The 18,725-nt window shown below is 40.5% G+C and overlaps 1 protein-coding gene across 1 annotated transcript in view; it reads left to right on the top strand.

Moving 5' to 3' along the window:
* Positions 1-18,725, top strand: part of PDLIM4 (PDZ and LIM domain 4) — a 61,199-nt gene that overhangs the window by 11,354 nt on the left and 31,120 nt on the right. Inside the window, exons 2-3 of the mRNA XM_083728615.1 lie at positions 3,882-4,033; positions 13,695-13,779. Coding sequence (XP_083584741.1) covers positions 3,882-4,033; positions 13,695-13,779 — 237 coding nt within the window. The remainder of the gene's footprint in view (positions 1-3,881; positions 4,034-13,694; positions 13,780-18,725) is intronic.

Raw genomic sequence — 18,725 nt, 5'->3', positions numbered from 1 at the left:
CCTGGCATCCCTTTCAGTCCTGCAATGAAAGCAGAAATGAAGGTACCTTTGTCTGTTAAATAGCCCTGCTTTGCTTGGCTCTCTACAAAATACAATAGAGAACTTTCAAGTTCAGAAACTTTTCTAGTCTAGACAAAACAAATAACAAACTGAAACATCTAAAGGAAGGTGTCTGTCGTGCACTGACTCACTTCATTCAGAATTATGTAAGTTCATCTTAAGTCTTCCTTTGGCTTGCATACGTTTTCCACCCCCATACCAAGAGGGTTAAACTTGCATGACTGTCAGTTGCAACTCATCTGCTTCTTGCCAAAACTGCCTGTGGTGTTGATAGGCAATTGTAATCAATAACAGTCAGTGATATTTGCAATCCACTAAAACAAACTCTTCTGTGTTGTTTTAATGGAACCCAGTTAATGAATCTTGTTAAAAGCATATGCTTATTTTAATACAGTCTTTGTCTGGTCTCCATCTTAAGGAACTGCTAGTTAGGGACAATTCTAAACTTAAACCTTTTTATGGAACATTTTAGTGTTTGTGCTTTGGTTAATAAAAATATGTTGCTATGCAGGTGTTCTTTTTATGCTTTTAAAAAATCTAGTCCTTTAAAAGTCAGCAATAAGCTATTTATTCAACTTCCTGTTGCCATCATCTCAGTTCTGAAAGAAATGGGCCTATAAGGGGTTTAATAAAAGGCAATGGCTAGAAGGGTCAGACAATGTTTAGATTTCATGACACAGCATCTATGCAATATTGTTAAGTTATGTAGTACATCATCTGAATAGAAAAGTGACTCTGTCAGTACATACTTCCAGGGTTGCTGCATGAGAGTGTTTTTTATGAAATAGAAAGCTTGAGAAGCTGAATAAAATGCTTCTTATACAGCTGCTGAGGTGTATATAAAGTAGGAATATAACAGACAACCCCAAACCATAGCAGATTAGATAGCAGCCAAAATACTGTAGCTAGGGGAGTTCCAAAGCCTGATTAAAAAAAAAAAAAAGCTTTAAGTGCCTTCCTAAATATAAGGAATGGGACACAGGTGGCGCTGTGGGTTAAACCACAGAGGTTAGGACTTGCCGATCAGAAGGTTGGCGGTTTGAATCCCCGCAACAGGGTGAGCTCCCGTTGCTTGGTCCCTGCTCCTGCCAACCTAGCAGTTCAAAAGCATGTCAAAGTGCAAGTAGATAAATAGGTACTGCTCCGGCGGGAAGGTAAACGGTGTTTCCGTGTGCTGCTCTGGTTCGCCAGAAGCGGCTTAGTCATGCTGGCCACATGACCTGGAAGCTGTACGCCGGATCCCTTGGACAATAAAGCGAGATGAGCGCCACAACCCCAGAGTCGGCCACGACTGGACCTAATGGTCAGGGGTCCCTTTACCTTTTAAATGTAAGGAGTGAGGGAGCTATTCAAGAGGGGAAAGTTCCAGAGGTGGTGGGCCATCACAGAAAAGGACCTGTAGAGTATTGTCACCTTAGGAGTACCTGAAGGTATGGATAGAAAGGCTTTTTAATCTTGGGCAGGATTATAGTCCTAACCTGACACAGTTCCAATTGACAATTCTGCAGTGCCAATGTTTGGGTGCTGATGTTAATGGGGGAGGGGAAGAAAGAGAGATGAGGGGAATGGCCTGAAAGACAAGGAAGATGCTTGCCTTCTGTGGATTGAGGGGTTTGCTAAATTCAAACAGAAAACGCTGGGTTTTTGTTTTGTGGCTCGGACCCTACCTCTGTTTTATACTTAATTTTGTTTTGTGATGGCACCCTCAATCATTTGTATATAAAAAACACTCATCTAACCTAAAGAAAACAGGTTTCCCATCTTTCATCATTCATGTGCTATGCAATTTGTTTCTGAAAAGCCTGCTTCAGAGAATTCTGCTCTTTTATTGTTGTTTGTTGTTTATTTGTTCTGTTACTTTAAATTATTACTGGCTTTCTGTGAATGAACAGAAAAGTCGTATATAGTTACAGTAAGCTATTAACTAAAAACGACTGTAGTGAAAGGTTTGATCCATGATCCATATTAAGCAGCAAGTGCTTATTTATTTGTAAGAAAATCATTCTCAGCTTATTTAAAAGAAGTTACACATCTCTTGAGGAAACAGAATTATGGTCATTGCAATAAGAATGATCTGTTAACGCAGCAAGATATAATTAACCAAAACTCCAGAGAAATGTGTCATTAGCTAACACTGGGGAAACCCAGCCAGATGGGTAGGGTAGAAATAATAAAATTATTATTATTATTATTATTATTATTATTATTATTATTACCATAGGAGTCTAGCTTTTCATGGCAATTGTGCTTGGAAGCAATAACAGATGCTGTGAATGACTGTGGAGAAAGCTAGAGGGTAAACATGGAGTTAAATTATTCACAAATTCATTGGCCACTGATCTACTTCCATTATATCATAATAGATTAATCTTGTGCATGAAGACTATTTGTTCTGATACCCAGTGGTTCAAGGAAAACTTTGTTTCATTTTGGAGTATAGAATCCACTCCCCATTTTTCTTTCAAATTCAAACTACAAATTCAAACTACAGGATGTGTCATTAGCCTCCCTCAAAGGGAGTTACAAGCTTTGCAAGATTTTGGCATTAATACAAAAACAGCAGGAGGGGAAGCGATAAAGATTTAATAAACAGCATGATATTTCATGCATGACTGGAAAGTGACAGGTAATCTGAACAGCAGTCAGGGAAAGTTGTTGTGGAAGATAACACCCTGGCAGAAGGCTATTAGAATAGTTGCCACCATGTTGACTGTTTCTTTCAATTACAGAAACAATTTCTCATTTGTCCCTTGAACTGAATGAGCTGATCCAAAGCATGTGACAAAACAGTGAACCTTGGTAATAAAAACGGGGGTTTCCAAGGGCCAAATGCATTTGAAGTCTGCTCACAGTATAAGATTCAGCTTGGATTTATCTAGCTTCTGAATGAGTCTCAATTGTAACATTTCCCCCCAGAATATCACTAATAAGTTAGCAAGGTGCAAGTTATCCCATTCTGGTGCTGGAATGCCCAACTTGAACATCTACATACTCTGTCTTCAGCTACATATTGGACAGAAAATATGCTTTATCACCCCTCTGCTAGTACACACCTCCCCCATAATGCAGCATTGACTTCCCACTATTCTATGGTCCTTATTCACCAGGCCATGGAACTGTGTGGGAGTAGAAATGCTGCACTGGTGGACTCTTGTATGGCAACCACCGGATGTGCTCGCAAACAAGGAGCATGAATACATGGTGCTGGAAGTCTCTACAGGATCAAAGAGCATGAGAACATTGTTGGATGAAACCTAATTCAGTAGAGTAAAATCTCAAAAATCCAGCAGATGCAGATTCCATAAGCATCCTTAACACTCTTTATTGACTCCAGTGATTCTCCAGTGATACTTGGCCATACAATCATGGCCTGGGTTTCAAGCATCTAACCTGAAATATTGTCAATGGAGACTAAGTTCACCGAGCTGTTTAACTCGAAATAGGCATGATGCTGGCCACATAACATATGCCACTCTAAAGAGAAAGAAATAATCCCATACATTTTAACCTTAGTTACAATCCTTATGAGCTGGAAATCATTGCAGAGAGACTTTGGCTGTTTGTAATGGATCAGCAGTTTTCCTGTGGGTTTCTCTGTTCTTTTCTGCTGGCTCTCTCAGTTCAAAGCTGCTTGCTCAGGGAAAACAGTGTGCTACCAGTTTCTACACTGCTTTCTTCACTCTCACAACCCCAACAAGAATAAAAGTCAATAAATTTCCTGCATCTGCTTTTTCTCCACATGCAGTTTATGTTGAGGAACAAATCTGAGTTGCTCGCTATTAAAACTTCATAGTAATTAAACTTTTCTTTCTCTCATGCAGATTAATCCTGGAAGTAAAGCCGCCCTTGCCAGCCTTTGCCCAGGTGATGTCATCTTGTCAATTAATGGCGAGAGCACAGAAAACATGACACATCTAGAAGCACAAAACAAGATCAAAGCTTGCCTGGATCAGCTGACCCTATCTGTGAACAGGTAAACTATCTCTGCTTGCCTCTTCATGCTGACGCGCTATGCCTGTGCACATTCACCAAAATGTATGTACTGAACCTGTGGCTGGACAGTGGAATTATGCATCTGTTTGCACCTCACTCACAAATGTGCCATGTGTAGTATCCTAAATGTTGGAGGGTACATTCCTATATCCATTGAATGGTATTCAAGCAGGTTTTACTCAAGAGTAGACCCATTAAAATAAATGAACATGATAGGCCCATTAATTTTAATAGGTCCACTCTGAGTAAGACTTAGTTGAATATTGCCCATTCTCTCAAAATGTTCAACTTTTTACTTTCTAGGAGTAAAGATGACCCTTTTTAAAAAGTCAGCATGCATAGGGATGTGTGCATAGACATATCAGAATGTATGAAGCAACTGACAAAGCACAATCAGTCGGTCATTTCCTACCTAATGTTCACGATACACACTTGTGGGTTGTAAAATGGATTTTTATCACACTACATTTTCAAGTGCAACCTGTCCTCTCACCCCGAGGAGTAGCCCTCAGGGCAAGTGAGCAACCTGCCCCAACAAGGGTTGGAAGTGAAGCTGAGGCCTTTTGAGCCTCTGCCTCCTAGACTCTTCCCACCTTTGGAGAACTAGAGCAGATCCACACCACACATTTAAAGCACATTCAATTCACATTTTAAAGTGCATGAATTCTAGCAAAGAATCATGGGAACTGTCAGGGCTTTTTTTTCCTAGAAAGAGGTGTTGGAACTTGCTGAGCACCCACACAAAGCTGCTGGGCTTTTTTTTTTTTTTTTAGGGGGAACAGCCACTTTTGGCAACCCTGCTGCTGACTTCCGCCTCCAGCATGCAGCCACAATTACAATCACTGTGCCAACACGATCACCGCAGCAACCCAATTGTCACACTGCACAGCCACAACCCTAAAGGGCTGCTGGAACGCACCTAAGAGGTGCTGGAACTCAGTTCTGTTGAGTTCCAGCTGAAAAAAAGCCCTGGAAAATGTAGTCTTTTAAGGATGATATGAACTGTAGCTCTGTGAGGGGGAAACTACACTTGCCAGAATTCTTTGGGGGATGCCATGTGTTTTAAATGTATGTTGAATGTGCTTTAAATGTACAGTGTGGATCTGCTCCAAGTCTTTTAAAGCAACAACCCTCCTGAAGATAGGTACTTCTCCTGAGCTCCATGTCATCCTACCTGATATATTCCATGGTGGTGTGTATAGCACTCAATTCGTCAAGTTCAAGGGAAACCATCCTCCGCTGCACCCCAGAGGCAGTGGCTTAGTTTAATGGGTGCAGGATGGGTTGCATAGCGTGTGTGTGTGTGTGTGTGTGTGTACACACACACACACACACACACACACACACACAGATCTCCACTTGCTGCCCTTAAATATTTGCCACCTGAGGCATCTACCTCACTCTGCCTCTTGGTAGGTCTGGCTCTGTAGAAATGTAGAAAAGATCAGAGCGGTAGTAGACAGAGGATATTATAGGGAAGTGTCTCAACTCTAATGATAGCTTAGCAATAGAACATACTCAGTAGAGAAGCTTTAAAATGCAAACTGAATTATCATCCGTTTCAGTGAATTTGAGTACTGCAAGTCTACAGATACGCCAGATGATATCTGGGGCCCTGTTTCTTGCTATCATTCTCATATTGTAAGACAATGAGCTATGTGGGGGTGTTTATCTCTAGTGCAGCAGGTCTCCAATAACTGTGATTGAATGAGACCACATTGTTCAGAGACAACATGATGTAATGCTTTCAACACCACATGTGTTTTCACATAACTAACTAGCATATTTCTGCACCGAAATAAACTCTATTGTGGCTAAAGTAGATTTCTGCCCTTTTGATAAAAGCTTAGCTGAACCAGGGAAATGAGTTTTGTAAACATTTGTGCACCCCTCAGAAACTGCCTCCCATTTTGGCTTCATCCCAACACCACCACCCTAGAAAGGATATCAAAGCATTTGCCCTGGGGGAGGAATAAGCCTTGCAATATCTGAGAACTGGGAGGGCAGCTTCTAACATCTTTGCTCCATCTGCCTTCAGAACCAGTGAGAAAGTCTTGGCCTGTGAGGAATTAAAATCTAGCTGTTTACGCAGCCACGTTTTCTAGGAGACCTCCAGCCGATTGGTAACCAGAACATCTGACATTTTTGCTACCCAGTGCCTCCTGCATTTGCACTGACCAGATGCCACTGAGTAGCTAAATCAGGTTGGCTCTATGGCCCCAAGAAGTCATCACAATAATTGCATGGTCTCTGAAAATTTTATAAATTATTGAAGGAGAAATTCATGGAGGACAAGCCTATCAATGGCTACTAGCCAAGATGGCTATGTTCTGCCTCCACTCTTGGAGGCGGTATGCCTCTGAAAGCCAGTTGCTAGGAATCATGAGTGGGGAGAGTGCTGTTGTGCTCAGGTCCTCCTTTGGAGCTTTTCATAGGCATCTAGTTGGCCACTGTGAGAACAGCATGCTGTACTTCATGGGCCACTGGCCTGATCCAGCAGATTCTTACGTATTTAGGAAGACAAAGCCCAGTTAAAGTATTTTTTTTAAAGTGCCAAAGCAACCAAAGAACAATGACTGTAAACATAATTAAAACTGGAAAATAGAATTTGGGGGAATGCACACATTCTCAAAAATGTGTGAGAATGAAAATTCAATATAGCTCTAATTTTGATTACAAATCTTTTGTTCTGTAATGCTCCAATCTGTTGGAGAATAGAGCTGTTACTTTTCCGCAGTTCCTCACCATTGTACTCTGCTCTTTCTTGTAAGGATTTGATTACTGTCCAGGACCTACTAACATTGCTGGATGATACAGCAGTTGGGGTTTCTTTTGTTCCTTTCACTTCTCCATGTCAGATCATTGCTGCATTTATGAATGCTTTATAAAGAATTTAAATCTAAAATATATTGGCCTCCAAAACTGAACAACTGCCTCTTTGTAAAAAGCAAAGTCTTTCCTAATGGGGAAACTCAATTTGTTTATTTTGTGCTTCAGCTAAAGCACTACAGTAACATTTTTATTGATTCTGTTTTTAGACTGGACCAAATTAAACATAGGGGTAACGTGGGTTTTTTTATTTCTCCACTCAGCATTTAGCAATTTGTTGAATTCCTAACCATTCTGTCTGGCCAATAAAAGTTAGTCACTATTCAAGCCACATCCAGGTCTATTTTGTCACTGAGAATGAGTCATCCTTGCATAGCAACGCTTCTCAAAAGAAATGGGAAGCTACCCTTCTGATAATTAATCTAGACCTCCCATATCCAAATACTTCTATAAAATCAGCATGTTTAACATCCATTCCTTACAAAAAAAATATATACATATGTGTTTTATGTCCACAAAATTCCTGCATTGTGATGTTCAGACATCAGAAGCACAGAATGCATTTGCTTTCATTTTCCTACTTTCAGAAAAAATATTGCATTCTATTACATAAAACTGATTTAGCATTTACACTGAGCTGACTTTCACTTGTTAGATAATTAGGAGAAATGTTCAGCTTATTGTTAGGAACTGACGTAACCTACAAATACCTTGCATTTCCCTCCAAAGTAAGTCCTGTTGAGTTCAATTGGACTTCAGCCTTGGCTGCATCATTGTAAAAAAATAATTTAAGGCCCAGTCTTCAGAAACTCTATTCAGTTTGGACCTCACTGAAAGGAATAAAACTTGCAAGTACTTAAGAGTTCAGTGATACACATTCCACAGCTTATAAACTGGGGGCTACTGTTTTAAGAGCATTAACAGTTAGCTGTCATTTATATTCTGTGATTCAAAAAATGATTTTTGAAGGATTCCTGTTTATGTTTTAATATAATAGCCTTCTGGAACCTAGTGGATGCCTCTTAATGAAGCACATTGTTCTTCTTAGTACTTCACAAAACAGATATCATAGCTTCTCATTTTATATTTTTTAAATTCTGTTATTTCTTACCTTGACAGACTTCAGGGACTTCAATGAGATTTGAGATATTAAGTTCCCATGCCAATTGGAAGTATGATGCTTTGGTTTTCCTTCAGGTTGGAAGGATGATTATATTTTTATATTTTTTAAAAAGGCCAGTCCTGTAGGCCAAATTCTCAGCTGGCATGTATTAGGATAGCTTAGTTGGTACTAAGATTTTCACTGATTGCATATGTACCCTTTAGGTTTGGATTCAAGCTAAACTTCTAAGAAAACACAGACAGGGAGGCTGGCTGTTCTTAATAGTTTGGATAAGTAGTTCCTGTAGTTTTGAGACACTGTGTTTTCACACACATGCATTCCTATCAATGAATTATGTTTCTGCTTTCCTGTTTGTGTCCTTGACATGTTCTACTTTATTTTCTTAATTTATTTTCTACCAGACAGAAGGGAGGGAGGAAGGGAGAAAAGAAGTGAAATAATAATAATAAAACCCACTTTACTTATTTTCCATTTAGTGAGAGTTAAGAAAAAGCGCTGGGGGGACTTCTGTAGACCAATTCAAATAGCCTAGTTGTTTATGATTTTGTTTCTCTTTATATATGCTGAGTGAATCCTCATGGAATTTGTTGCTGCTCACTCTTTGCCAAATAAGGTTCCATGGATACCCAGCTATGGCCATGTGATTAATGGTTGTGTCAAGAGAAAGGACATGTCTCAATGAACATCTTTCATCCTCTGGCAATTGTTTTTCCATCCACTATCCTTCATTAAATGAATTATTCCCATTGTGATATGTAAGAATCGCCCCTCCAGCAGCCCCTCTTCATACTATGTTCAGCCAATGCCCTTTCACTCCCATTGGAAAGTTCAGTAGGAAAATAGCAAAGTGACAGAATATTTCCATGTTACCAGTAAAATAAGGATTTTAGTTTTGAACAGTGGCTGAGTTAGACACCAGAATCATTGTTCTAATTTCAGAAGTGTGCCTTAGTTATCATTTTGATATATTTTCATATAATAAAATTCAGTTGTATTTATTCATATATTCTGCTCTTCAAGGATTCTCAGAGAAGCTCTCTCTCTCTCTCTCTCTCCACCCAAACACACATTCATTTATGTGTAAATGAAACTATAAACAATGAAACTATAAACATTAAAGTTAGGAATAATGAGAACAGCACTGCAGGGACAATGCAAGCATTAAACAGACGTCAGACTGACAAATCTCAGAGACCTGCTGTATTCATACATTATATTTAAAGGTGTACACTTAAAAGCATCCTTGGTGTACATCTGAATGTGTGAAGCGGCCACAGGTAGAACACCCACTGACTTCAAAGCATAAGGATTAAGCCATAGATATGTGAGACTACTGTGTTGACTGAATAAGGGTAAGACAGTAGCCCATTTGTTCAGATATGAGGCAGTAGAAAATTCTGACCAGTTCCAAACACACCCAGCTTATGGAAGTGATTCATTTGTGGTAACTGACATAGATGAGGAATTACCTAGACATCACCATGAAAGCTAGCAGATGGTAGGTCTAAAGTCCTTTTAGACGCAGGGGCAAAACGTCAAGGCAATACAGTAGTAAGGTGAGCTAGGAATAGCACACATCAACCATTTTATGTGGGAGAAAGTAAGTGATGGGGGTAGTTGAAGTTTTAGCAGAGCAATTTAGACTATAAATCAACTTATTTGCTTCTGTGTCTTCTTTGAGCCAGCGTAGATCATGGTTTCATTTATTACTCTGATGTGGCCAAAAGAGACTAAAATATCAAGTTTATAGCAGATGTTTAAGGAAAGTTTTCTAACACGATTCTCTATGAATTCTGGTTCACAGAAATGTGATGTAAAGGTATTTGCTGTTTAGCTGTTAATGATGCATTCAGGGGACTTTAAGAAAACATTTTCTTTAATAATTCTTCTTGCATGTCAGCTTTATGGACAACTGAAGCTGTTTTCTTCAGTAAGTAAAGAAAAGCATTCCAAACCAGTAAAGAATGCATGATATAATGCAGAGAATTGAAACAATATGGGTTTAGGAATTGACCTTCCAAGTTTCCTTAGGCTGAAACTCTGAAGGGTACTACTGAGCACAGTGGTCACATAATAATGATGTGTAGTGCACAGAAGGGGTGCAGTATGTGAGGGCAGTGATTTGTCATTGGGATGAGTAGAGGGAATGCCGCACTCTGTGCTGTGTGCCCTTGCCAGCCCACTTCCTGGCAGAAGGAGCACAGGAGGCAGGAGCCAATTCTACTTCATGGCAGCTGAAAACCACAGGCCCAATCCATTAATTTAGGCAGTGTGTTTGCAGCACATTTGGGTATAAAGCAAGGCTCCTTTGACAGGGATGCCCTATATATGTTCGTTCTGTGCCAAGTATGGAAAGTGTTACTATGCATGACAGTCTCAAGTTTCCAAAGAAGGTGCCACTGAAAAAGTGAATCACACAATTTTCTTCTTGTAACTCCTCAAATAAATGTGTGTGTGTGTGTGTGTGTGTGTGTGTGTGTGTGTGTTAAAAGTATGCAACTAATGGTCCAAGGGCAATATAGGCAGCTATCAATCAACCATTTTAATTAAAACCTATTATTAGGAGAAAAAGAGATACTACCTTCTAAAAAGTTGGTGGGCATTTCCAATAGTAAGCAGATTTGGACAAGCAATCTCAATAGTTCTGTGTATTCTTTTTAGCATGAAGGAACTCTCCCATATACATGTGGTTCTTCTCTGATGAGGACTAAGTTATGATGTGACCAATTTGCATCCCATTTTATACTAGACCAAGACTTAGGGTTTGTGAGTTGGAAACCCCATATGTGAAGGTACAGCGTTGCAGATGTATGCCCCCCCCCCCAATTTTTCCAGGGCTGCTAAAGTGGGCAGAAAGGATCTCCATGTCCAGCCCCAATGATGTGCAGTTGCCAATAGCCAGATCTCATGGTGGAATAGAATTAAGCTGAAGTAATGCATTTGTCTGGTGATTCAGAAGTGTCTGGTTGGAAGAACTTTCATGGTTGTTCTCCAGTGCTTTTTTCACAGTGTTGTAAATCAGTAATATTTTTACCAAGAACTTTACAATCAAACTGAGATGAAGAATTGTCTCACTGTAGTTTGTTTCAGACAGCTGTAATGAAACTCAGAAGCATTGTCCTTGCTTTCCTTGAGCATTTTTGTATACCACTGAATCAGATTGTTTTCCAGTGCTTCTAAGTAGAAATTTTGATGGGGAGAAAATGTGTCAGCTTTGGCCCTGGCAGCAACATTCACAGCTATACAGATTCTTTGCAAGCCCAAAATCTAAATTTCTATAATACCCGTAATGTCTCTGCTGTTCTGGCTTTAAACCTAATTCTGAATACATTTACTGACTACATTTATTTGAAGTTCTCCTTGATCACAGTAGAACTTGCTTCCAAATACTGTATGTCTGTTTAGAACTCAGTTGTGGGCATAAATTCTTCATGCAGCTGTGGAAGAGTTTATTTGTGTGTTTCATTGTATCTTTCATTGTGTCTATTTCCTGTTCTGCTTACTAGCAAGATTTATTTAAGGATTTTGATTATTTAAAAAACCACTTACTTGCCGTTTGATTGCAATCAGAACACAAACACTGATTCTTGCCACAAGCAAATTAAACTAATTGGGCTCATTCTGATGTAGCCTGAAACCATGAACTTTATTTGGGGGTAAACAAGCTTTGAGTTTCTGTGTTCCACATTCTAGACAAACTGGTTAGTTTTAGCTATGGTTTAGGGAAACAAGCCGACTTCAAATCATGGTTTATGATCCTGGTTTGCATTTCTAAACCATTTGTTGTTGTCGTTTAGTCGTGTCCGACTCTTTGTGACCCCATGGACCAGAGCACACCATAGTTAAGGTTAATCATGTCTTCAGGTTCATGCCTAACTATAAATCACAAATAATTGAAAATGGAAGTGAAAGCTTCTTACCTCCTCATGGCCGCACCAGAGAGGGAGGAGGGCACTAGACCAAGGGTTGTACATATGACACTGAACCATAGTTTAGCATTACATTTGAGCCAGATCAAATGGATGGATGGAAATATATACACACTGCCAGTCTAAAATGAGAAAGTTACACAGACACAATTGCTTACGTACACCTACAAGGATACTTTCTTTTTGCAAATGCTGGCTAAAACCAAAACAGCAACTTGCAACTGATTATTTCAGTTTTAGATGCCAACAATGATAATGCACTTGGGCGGTTTCTGTTCAATAAGATACATAAATGAAAATTCAACTGTGTTAGGCTTCACTCAAGAGGAGCTTAAAGCATCAGAACCCTTCGCATGGGTTTCAGTGGCTCTTCTATTAGACTCAGCATTTTTCAGAGTTCTGAAGTTAAAGCAAAAATCACATTAGTTTTGAAATAGAAGCCCCTCGGGAAAATTTCCTTGCTTAAGTTGCACATGTGTCCTACAACCTTTCTGCTTAATAAATGCCATCAATTCATGCTAAATACAACTGTAGTGTTGGGCAGATTGGGACTGAAATCTAAATAAAAGATTATGGGCTACAACAGTAAAGCTGTACCTACCAGGAACAAGAAGATCCATATTTTCCAAAGTGACATGCATAGGTCTCCTAAGGCTGAATGGAAAGTTACACGTTATACACAGAAAGATTCCAGTTTTTCCCTAGATTCACTTTCATGGCCAAAATGAGAAATACAGAGGCTTGGATCCAGACAAGTGCCAATGGAAGGAGGTGGGTGGGAGCTACTCACAGGAGGTGCCTCAACCCAGTTTTCAATGTTCCCCATTTCCTACTCATCCCCCTTTCTCCTTAGCCTACCCTGAATTCAGGAAAGTCTTGGGGGGGGTATGTTGGCAGAAGTCTGAGATAAAGCTCTTTGATCCAGCGGTGACTTCCATCAGCAGAATGGGAAAGGAGACAATTATTACAGTATTATTATTAATAATAATATTACATATATATTTATACCCTGCTTTCCTCCCCCCCCAGGAGTCAAGATGGCTTACAGATAAAGACAAGAACCGCTAAAAATTAAACACTGATAGAATTAAAACCATATACATATAAAAGCCCAGTAAAACCATACAAGTATTTACAATACAAACAGCATGGCACCAGCCCTTTCATTACAGGGAATTCCAAAGTCTGGGAGCTGCCACCAAGAAGGCCTTCTCCTGCATCCCTACCAAGCTTGCCTGTGAGGATGGCAGGACCGAGAAGGGCCTCCCCCAAAGATCTCAAAATCCAGGCAATTTCTGTTAATCCCTCTCTCCATCCCCTGCCACAGACCCCTTCCCATGTTCTTTTCAGGGGTTCACCAACCCTTTGTATCAGTTTCTCAGCAAAAGCTAGAGTTCCGTAGGTAGCAGCCTGGATGGGGGAAAAGGGCTGCTGCCCATGATCATACATCTATGTGATTGGTGTATGTTGTATTATGGTTCTGTTCTGGGTATTTCAATTCCTGCTCACACTAGGGGGGAAATGAAGCAGGAGGTATCCTCACATTCACAGTAAACCATTCTGTGGCTTACCACAGCATGTAAACTGGGCCAGTCTCCTCCAGGCTATTGATTTGACTCTTGAATGTGTATATATTTTCATTAGAAGAACACCAATATCTTAACTCTGCTCAAGTTCAAGTTTACTGCAAAGTAACAAGCTATAATGTTATATAAATATATAAGTGATATAAATATATGACTTTGTATTTCTTATTGCAGAGCTGAAAGCAAGGCTTGGCCCCCTAATATTTTAGAAGATGGAAAAGCACAAGCTTATCGAGTCAATGTAGAACCAGAGCCACAGGTATGTGACCCTTTGACACTATACTATCTGTGCCATTTTATAAGATAAAGCAGGAGACTACTTCCTTTCACCAATTAGCTGATCAACAAATGAGATGAAATTTTAAAAGATAACATTTTTAATGTACAAAGTGCTTTCACTCGTATCCCATATATAGTGGTACCTCGGGTTAAGAACTTAATTCGTTCCGGAGGCACGTTCTTAACCTGAAATTGTTCTTAACCTGAGGTACCACTTTAGCTAATGGGGCCTCTCATTGCCACTGCACGATTTCTGTTCTCATCCTGAAGCAAAGTTCTTAACCTGAGGTACTATTTCTGGGTTAACAGAGTCTGTAACCTGAAGCGTCTGTAATCTGAAGTGTCTGTAACCTGAGGTACCACTGTAGTGCCAAGTGACTGTTCATCAGCACAAGGGTTTCTACTTATGCAACAGGACTCTTCCCCCCCCCCCCCCGCTCTGGGTTCTGTTCTGGATTCCTCCAACCCTCTGGAGCAAATTGGGGAGTGTGCAGTAGGAGGGGGGAGTCCTCTTGCACAAGCAGAAATCCTTGCCCTAACAGGGCAAGGGAGTTGAAAACATTTACTGTATTTCATTCATGTTTACTACAAGCCTTGGCTTAGCTACCATGCCACACTGAGCTAAAAATCTTGCTTTTCTCAGGATGTGTGACTGGAATCAATTTGTGGTTCTCTCAAGCACATGTCACAACACACAATCAGTTCAGTGACTAATGGTACATTGTTCTATGAGGCTCTCCTCCAAGCCTCTGGCTGAAGTGAGGTGGGCAGCAAGGGGAGGCAGGGGCTTTTCCATTGTGGCACCTTGTCTTTGTAGTTCTGCCCAAGACAAACTTGTCTGGCATACTATCAGTTCACTTTTTCAGCACCACTGGGGTGCACGCACACACATACAAAGTCAAATCTTTTGTTCTTCATCAGGTTTGCTTCTCTGGTGATTTAACATGAGAAGCAAAGTGGCATTTAAAGATGTTGTGGTAGCTAGAGTAACAGCTGAAATTAATCCACCTACTACCTGCACAGGAAATGGTGGTGATAAGAAATGCTTTGTTCTTTAACAGTTTTCACTTTTTCACTGTAGTTCCTGGATTACTGGAGAATTTGACTGCTAGTGCCAAAATGGGGTTCTGAGTGCATCTTGTGCTAATTGCTATGAATGTCTGATAGCAAATTAGACTGAGTAGGAAGTTCAGTTTCAGTGACACTTCAGCCAAAGCAGCTCAACACTTCTGCCTGAACAGAGCTTCAGTAGAATACCAAAAGCCCAAGTGCACAAACAACCTTTTAACATAATATTTTGCCACTCAGTTAAATGAGCTCCTGCTGACCAAATGCGCAAGGGACTCAACAGAGAGAGAGGGTTAGTCACTCAATCAGATGGCCATTATGTACAAGGTGTTGAATGATGTTGCGTACATTGGGGGGGGTGCTTTAAGTCATTACATTCCTTGCTTTTCAGTTTACATTTTCCTCTTAGTATTTTTGGTGATATGTACAGTGACTTCGTATGTGGAGCCAGCACAATCTGAAATGAGGAAGGGGGAGGGGAACAGCAGAGATGGTGAGGACTGTAAATCTCTGGATTTATGGGAGTTAATCCATCAGACAGATTGGAGTAACACCCTAGGGTGGGGGGAAGAAAGGCTGGTTATAAAGCAGGAACATGAAAGTCTGTCCACTTCTGGTCCTTATCGCATTTTTACCCATAACTGCATTCAATTTCTGCATTATTTTTAACAATCTAAAAAAAAAAGTTCCCAGGATACAAGAGGTGCGGATCAGGTCTTTCCAGATAGAAACTTGTAAGCATCAAATCCCTCAAGAATTCCTACTGAAGAATATTAGGTGATCTGCCTGAACTCAGCGACACTTTGTTCTGAACAGACATGCACAGGATTGTGCCATAACAGACTCAGTTGTAAACCAGGGAGTTTGTTGCTTCTGCTATGGATTTAGGAAAGCCACTACAGTGGCGTAGCGTGGGTTGTCAGCACCCGGGGCAAGGCAAGTAATTTGCACCCCCTAACCCGTGGATTTGCGCCCCCTAACCCTAACCCCCAGATGTTGCGCCCGGTGCGGCCGGCCCCCCTGCACCCCCCACGCTATGCCACTGAGCCACTATACTGTCAGCCACTATTCCCAACCTCCATATTCTGCAATACCGAGATGATCATACTGACCTATCCTGCAGGGTTGTTGTAATCATGTGTATAAAGTGCTTTCAGAATTCTAAAGCACTATACAGTGGTACCTTGGGTTACATACGCTTCAGGTTACATACGCTTCAGGTTACAGGCTCTGCTAACCCAGAAATAGTACCTCGGGTTAAGAACTTTGCTTCAGGGTGAGAACAGAAATCGTGTTCCGGAGGTGCGGCGGCAGCAAGAGGCCCCATTAGCTAAAGTGGTGCTTCAGGTTAAGAACAGTTTCAGGTTAAGAATGGACCTCCAGAACGAATTAAGTTCTTAACCAGAGGTACCACTGTATATAAATGCTCCTAGTGTGGTGTAGTGGCTAGAGTGTTGGGCTAGGTCCTGAGAGACCAGGATTCAAATCCCCATTTTGCTCTGCCCTGAAGCTTACTGGGTGACCCTGAGTCCGTTGCTGTCTCTCAGCCATTACCTACCTTCTAGGGTGGTGTGTGGATAAAATAGGGAGGAAATGTGGAATACGAATGTAACCATAACAACTATCCTTTAAAAACTACAACACCTATCTCTGTACCCGAACACAACCATTTTTCTCCTCTAAAATAGAAAGAATGCCTGTGCCACTGAGGAAAGGAAATCATTAGTATAAACTCTTCTGTGCTTTGTCTCTTATAGATTTTTTTTAGTCAAAATACACCCACATGGTGCTAATAAAAGAATGGGTTGTTTGCTTTCTTGACCACTTGCATAGTGCCGGATTTGACAGCTTGCTGGCATAACAGAGATTGAAAACTCATGTTTCAAACTGTGAGGTCAGACTCTGTTCTTGTTAATTGACAGTAGTTGCTGATTCCTGGTCATTAGGGAGAAGTGGGGAGGGGGGAGATTGCTGAAAAATGGGCATTAGCTTTGTGGAAATTCACAAGGCTGAAAGGGGAACAAGGAAACAAAGGGTTTGGCAATACATTGCAGAGCCTTTCACTGCACAGACACTGGTTCGTTTCCAGTCCAAAATAAAAGTGATCAAAAGGTTTTGGTGAATTTAGTCTTGGGTGCCTGTGGTCAAAGATCCCTGATAGTAATAATAAAAAAGTTAGCCAGCCAATGGAACCTGGTATTTAACTATCCGTTCCTCTTGATTACAGCTTTATCAGAAAGGCCTTGGGGTCTCAAAAGCAGTACACAGAGCCCAGATTTGTTTGCTTAAAGTACACATCACTCTTGGCTTCCGGTGAAATAAACAGCTACTTTTTGTTGGGCCAGTCATACCACCCACATAAGTGTCTTTTCATTTGACCTTTTGAAGTCCTACAGGACAATAGTTATAGCATTAGTGTCATTCTACTAGTCTAACATGCCACTTGGCTGTGTTTATTTCCTATGGAACAGAATTCTCTTAATGGAAGCACCATGAAACAATGAGTTAAATATTAATTATTTTTTAATAGATGTAGCTCCAGTTTCTCCTCCTGGACAGACAAAGAAGATAATGTTTCATTTAGAGATAATACTTAAAGCATGTTTTCAGTTGTTATTCTTAACATAGAGTAAAAAAGAGAGAGCTATAAATGAGCCATGACGTTTCTGAAATAAATGGCAGGTTGGAAGACGCCACTAAACCATTTTGAAAACAAATTCCTGCTTCACTCATGAAAATTGAGCAAGCCTAATTATCCCTGCATTTCATATGAAAACAAGCACTTACAATACTACATCTAACGTATGTTTCATTCTGCTGTGCTAACTGTAATTGGTTGCATATGTAGTAGATGTATTTTGAAAGCAAGGCTTTAAAACATAGCTGGTTTTAAAGAATTTATCATAGAACCTTAGGGATGATTTCCTTTACCACTTGAAGCTGCAATGCATATTTGGTTTATTTCAGTTCACACTAATGCCCCAGTTCTTTGCAGGTGCCACACACGTGGGACCAGATTTTCTGCATGACATTGGAAAAACCACCCTAAATCCATATTTAGATGGGATGGAATTCAGGGTGGGGAACCATGGTCCCCCCACTTATTTGGGGCCTGCCTTTGTCTTGAGTTAAAATTCCATCCTGGGGTACGAGTAGCTGTGTGCTAAAACTGGGTTCCTGTCCTTGATGGTTACTGCACAGAATCAGTGGGCACAGCAATTCCAAGTGGTCACCATGTGCCCATATGATTATGTGAATGGACTTTTACTTAGGATTGCTTCCTTGGTTATTCTTTCTGTTCTCTTACTTCCCAGTGATAGCAGACTTTTCATAATTTTCATTGCAGTTAATTTGGAGTAAGGCATAGAGGTTAATTGTGATTGTCATCCACATGTCTTGACTAAGGAGCTTTGGAACAGATTTCCCTTATTAGCTGACAATTGGAATGAGAATGTCCCATCTGTATGGAGTGTTCTGTTCTGGCAACCTTCCAGTATTAGCTGATGTGGAAATGATCCCATGATATGGAAGTGGTGGTGGTCCCTTTGGGGATATACTTTATAGTGGTGGTATAGAGAAGATCCCACAGAGTCAAATTCAAGTAACATAGTGTGCCGGCCACCCCAATCTCCGAGTGGTGTGAGATTCCAGGAGTTCCAGGGGTTTGTGTTTCCTTTGGAATGAGGAATAGTAGAGACTGTGGCATCTTTATGATATATGCTTTATTTACCGTATTTATACATATATACAACCTGACCCTACAATGGAGGAGTTCACAGCATTAACAGTCCAAAGAGTCTTGTTTCTCCCATAGTCTTGGATTCAAACACAAATCAAACATTTTTCCTACACTTTCTC

This window comes from Podarcis gaigeae (assembly GCF_964106915.1).
Source record: "Podarcis gaigeae genome assembly, chromosome: 2".
NCBI lineage: Eukaryota > Metazoa > Chordata > Lepidosauria > Squamata > Lacertidae > Podarcis > Podarcis gaigeae.
Note: the sequence above shows the minus strand (reverse complement) of the source record. Positions and strands in the feature narration are given on the sequence as shown.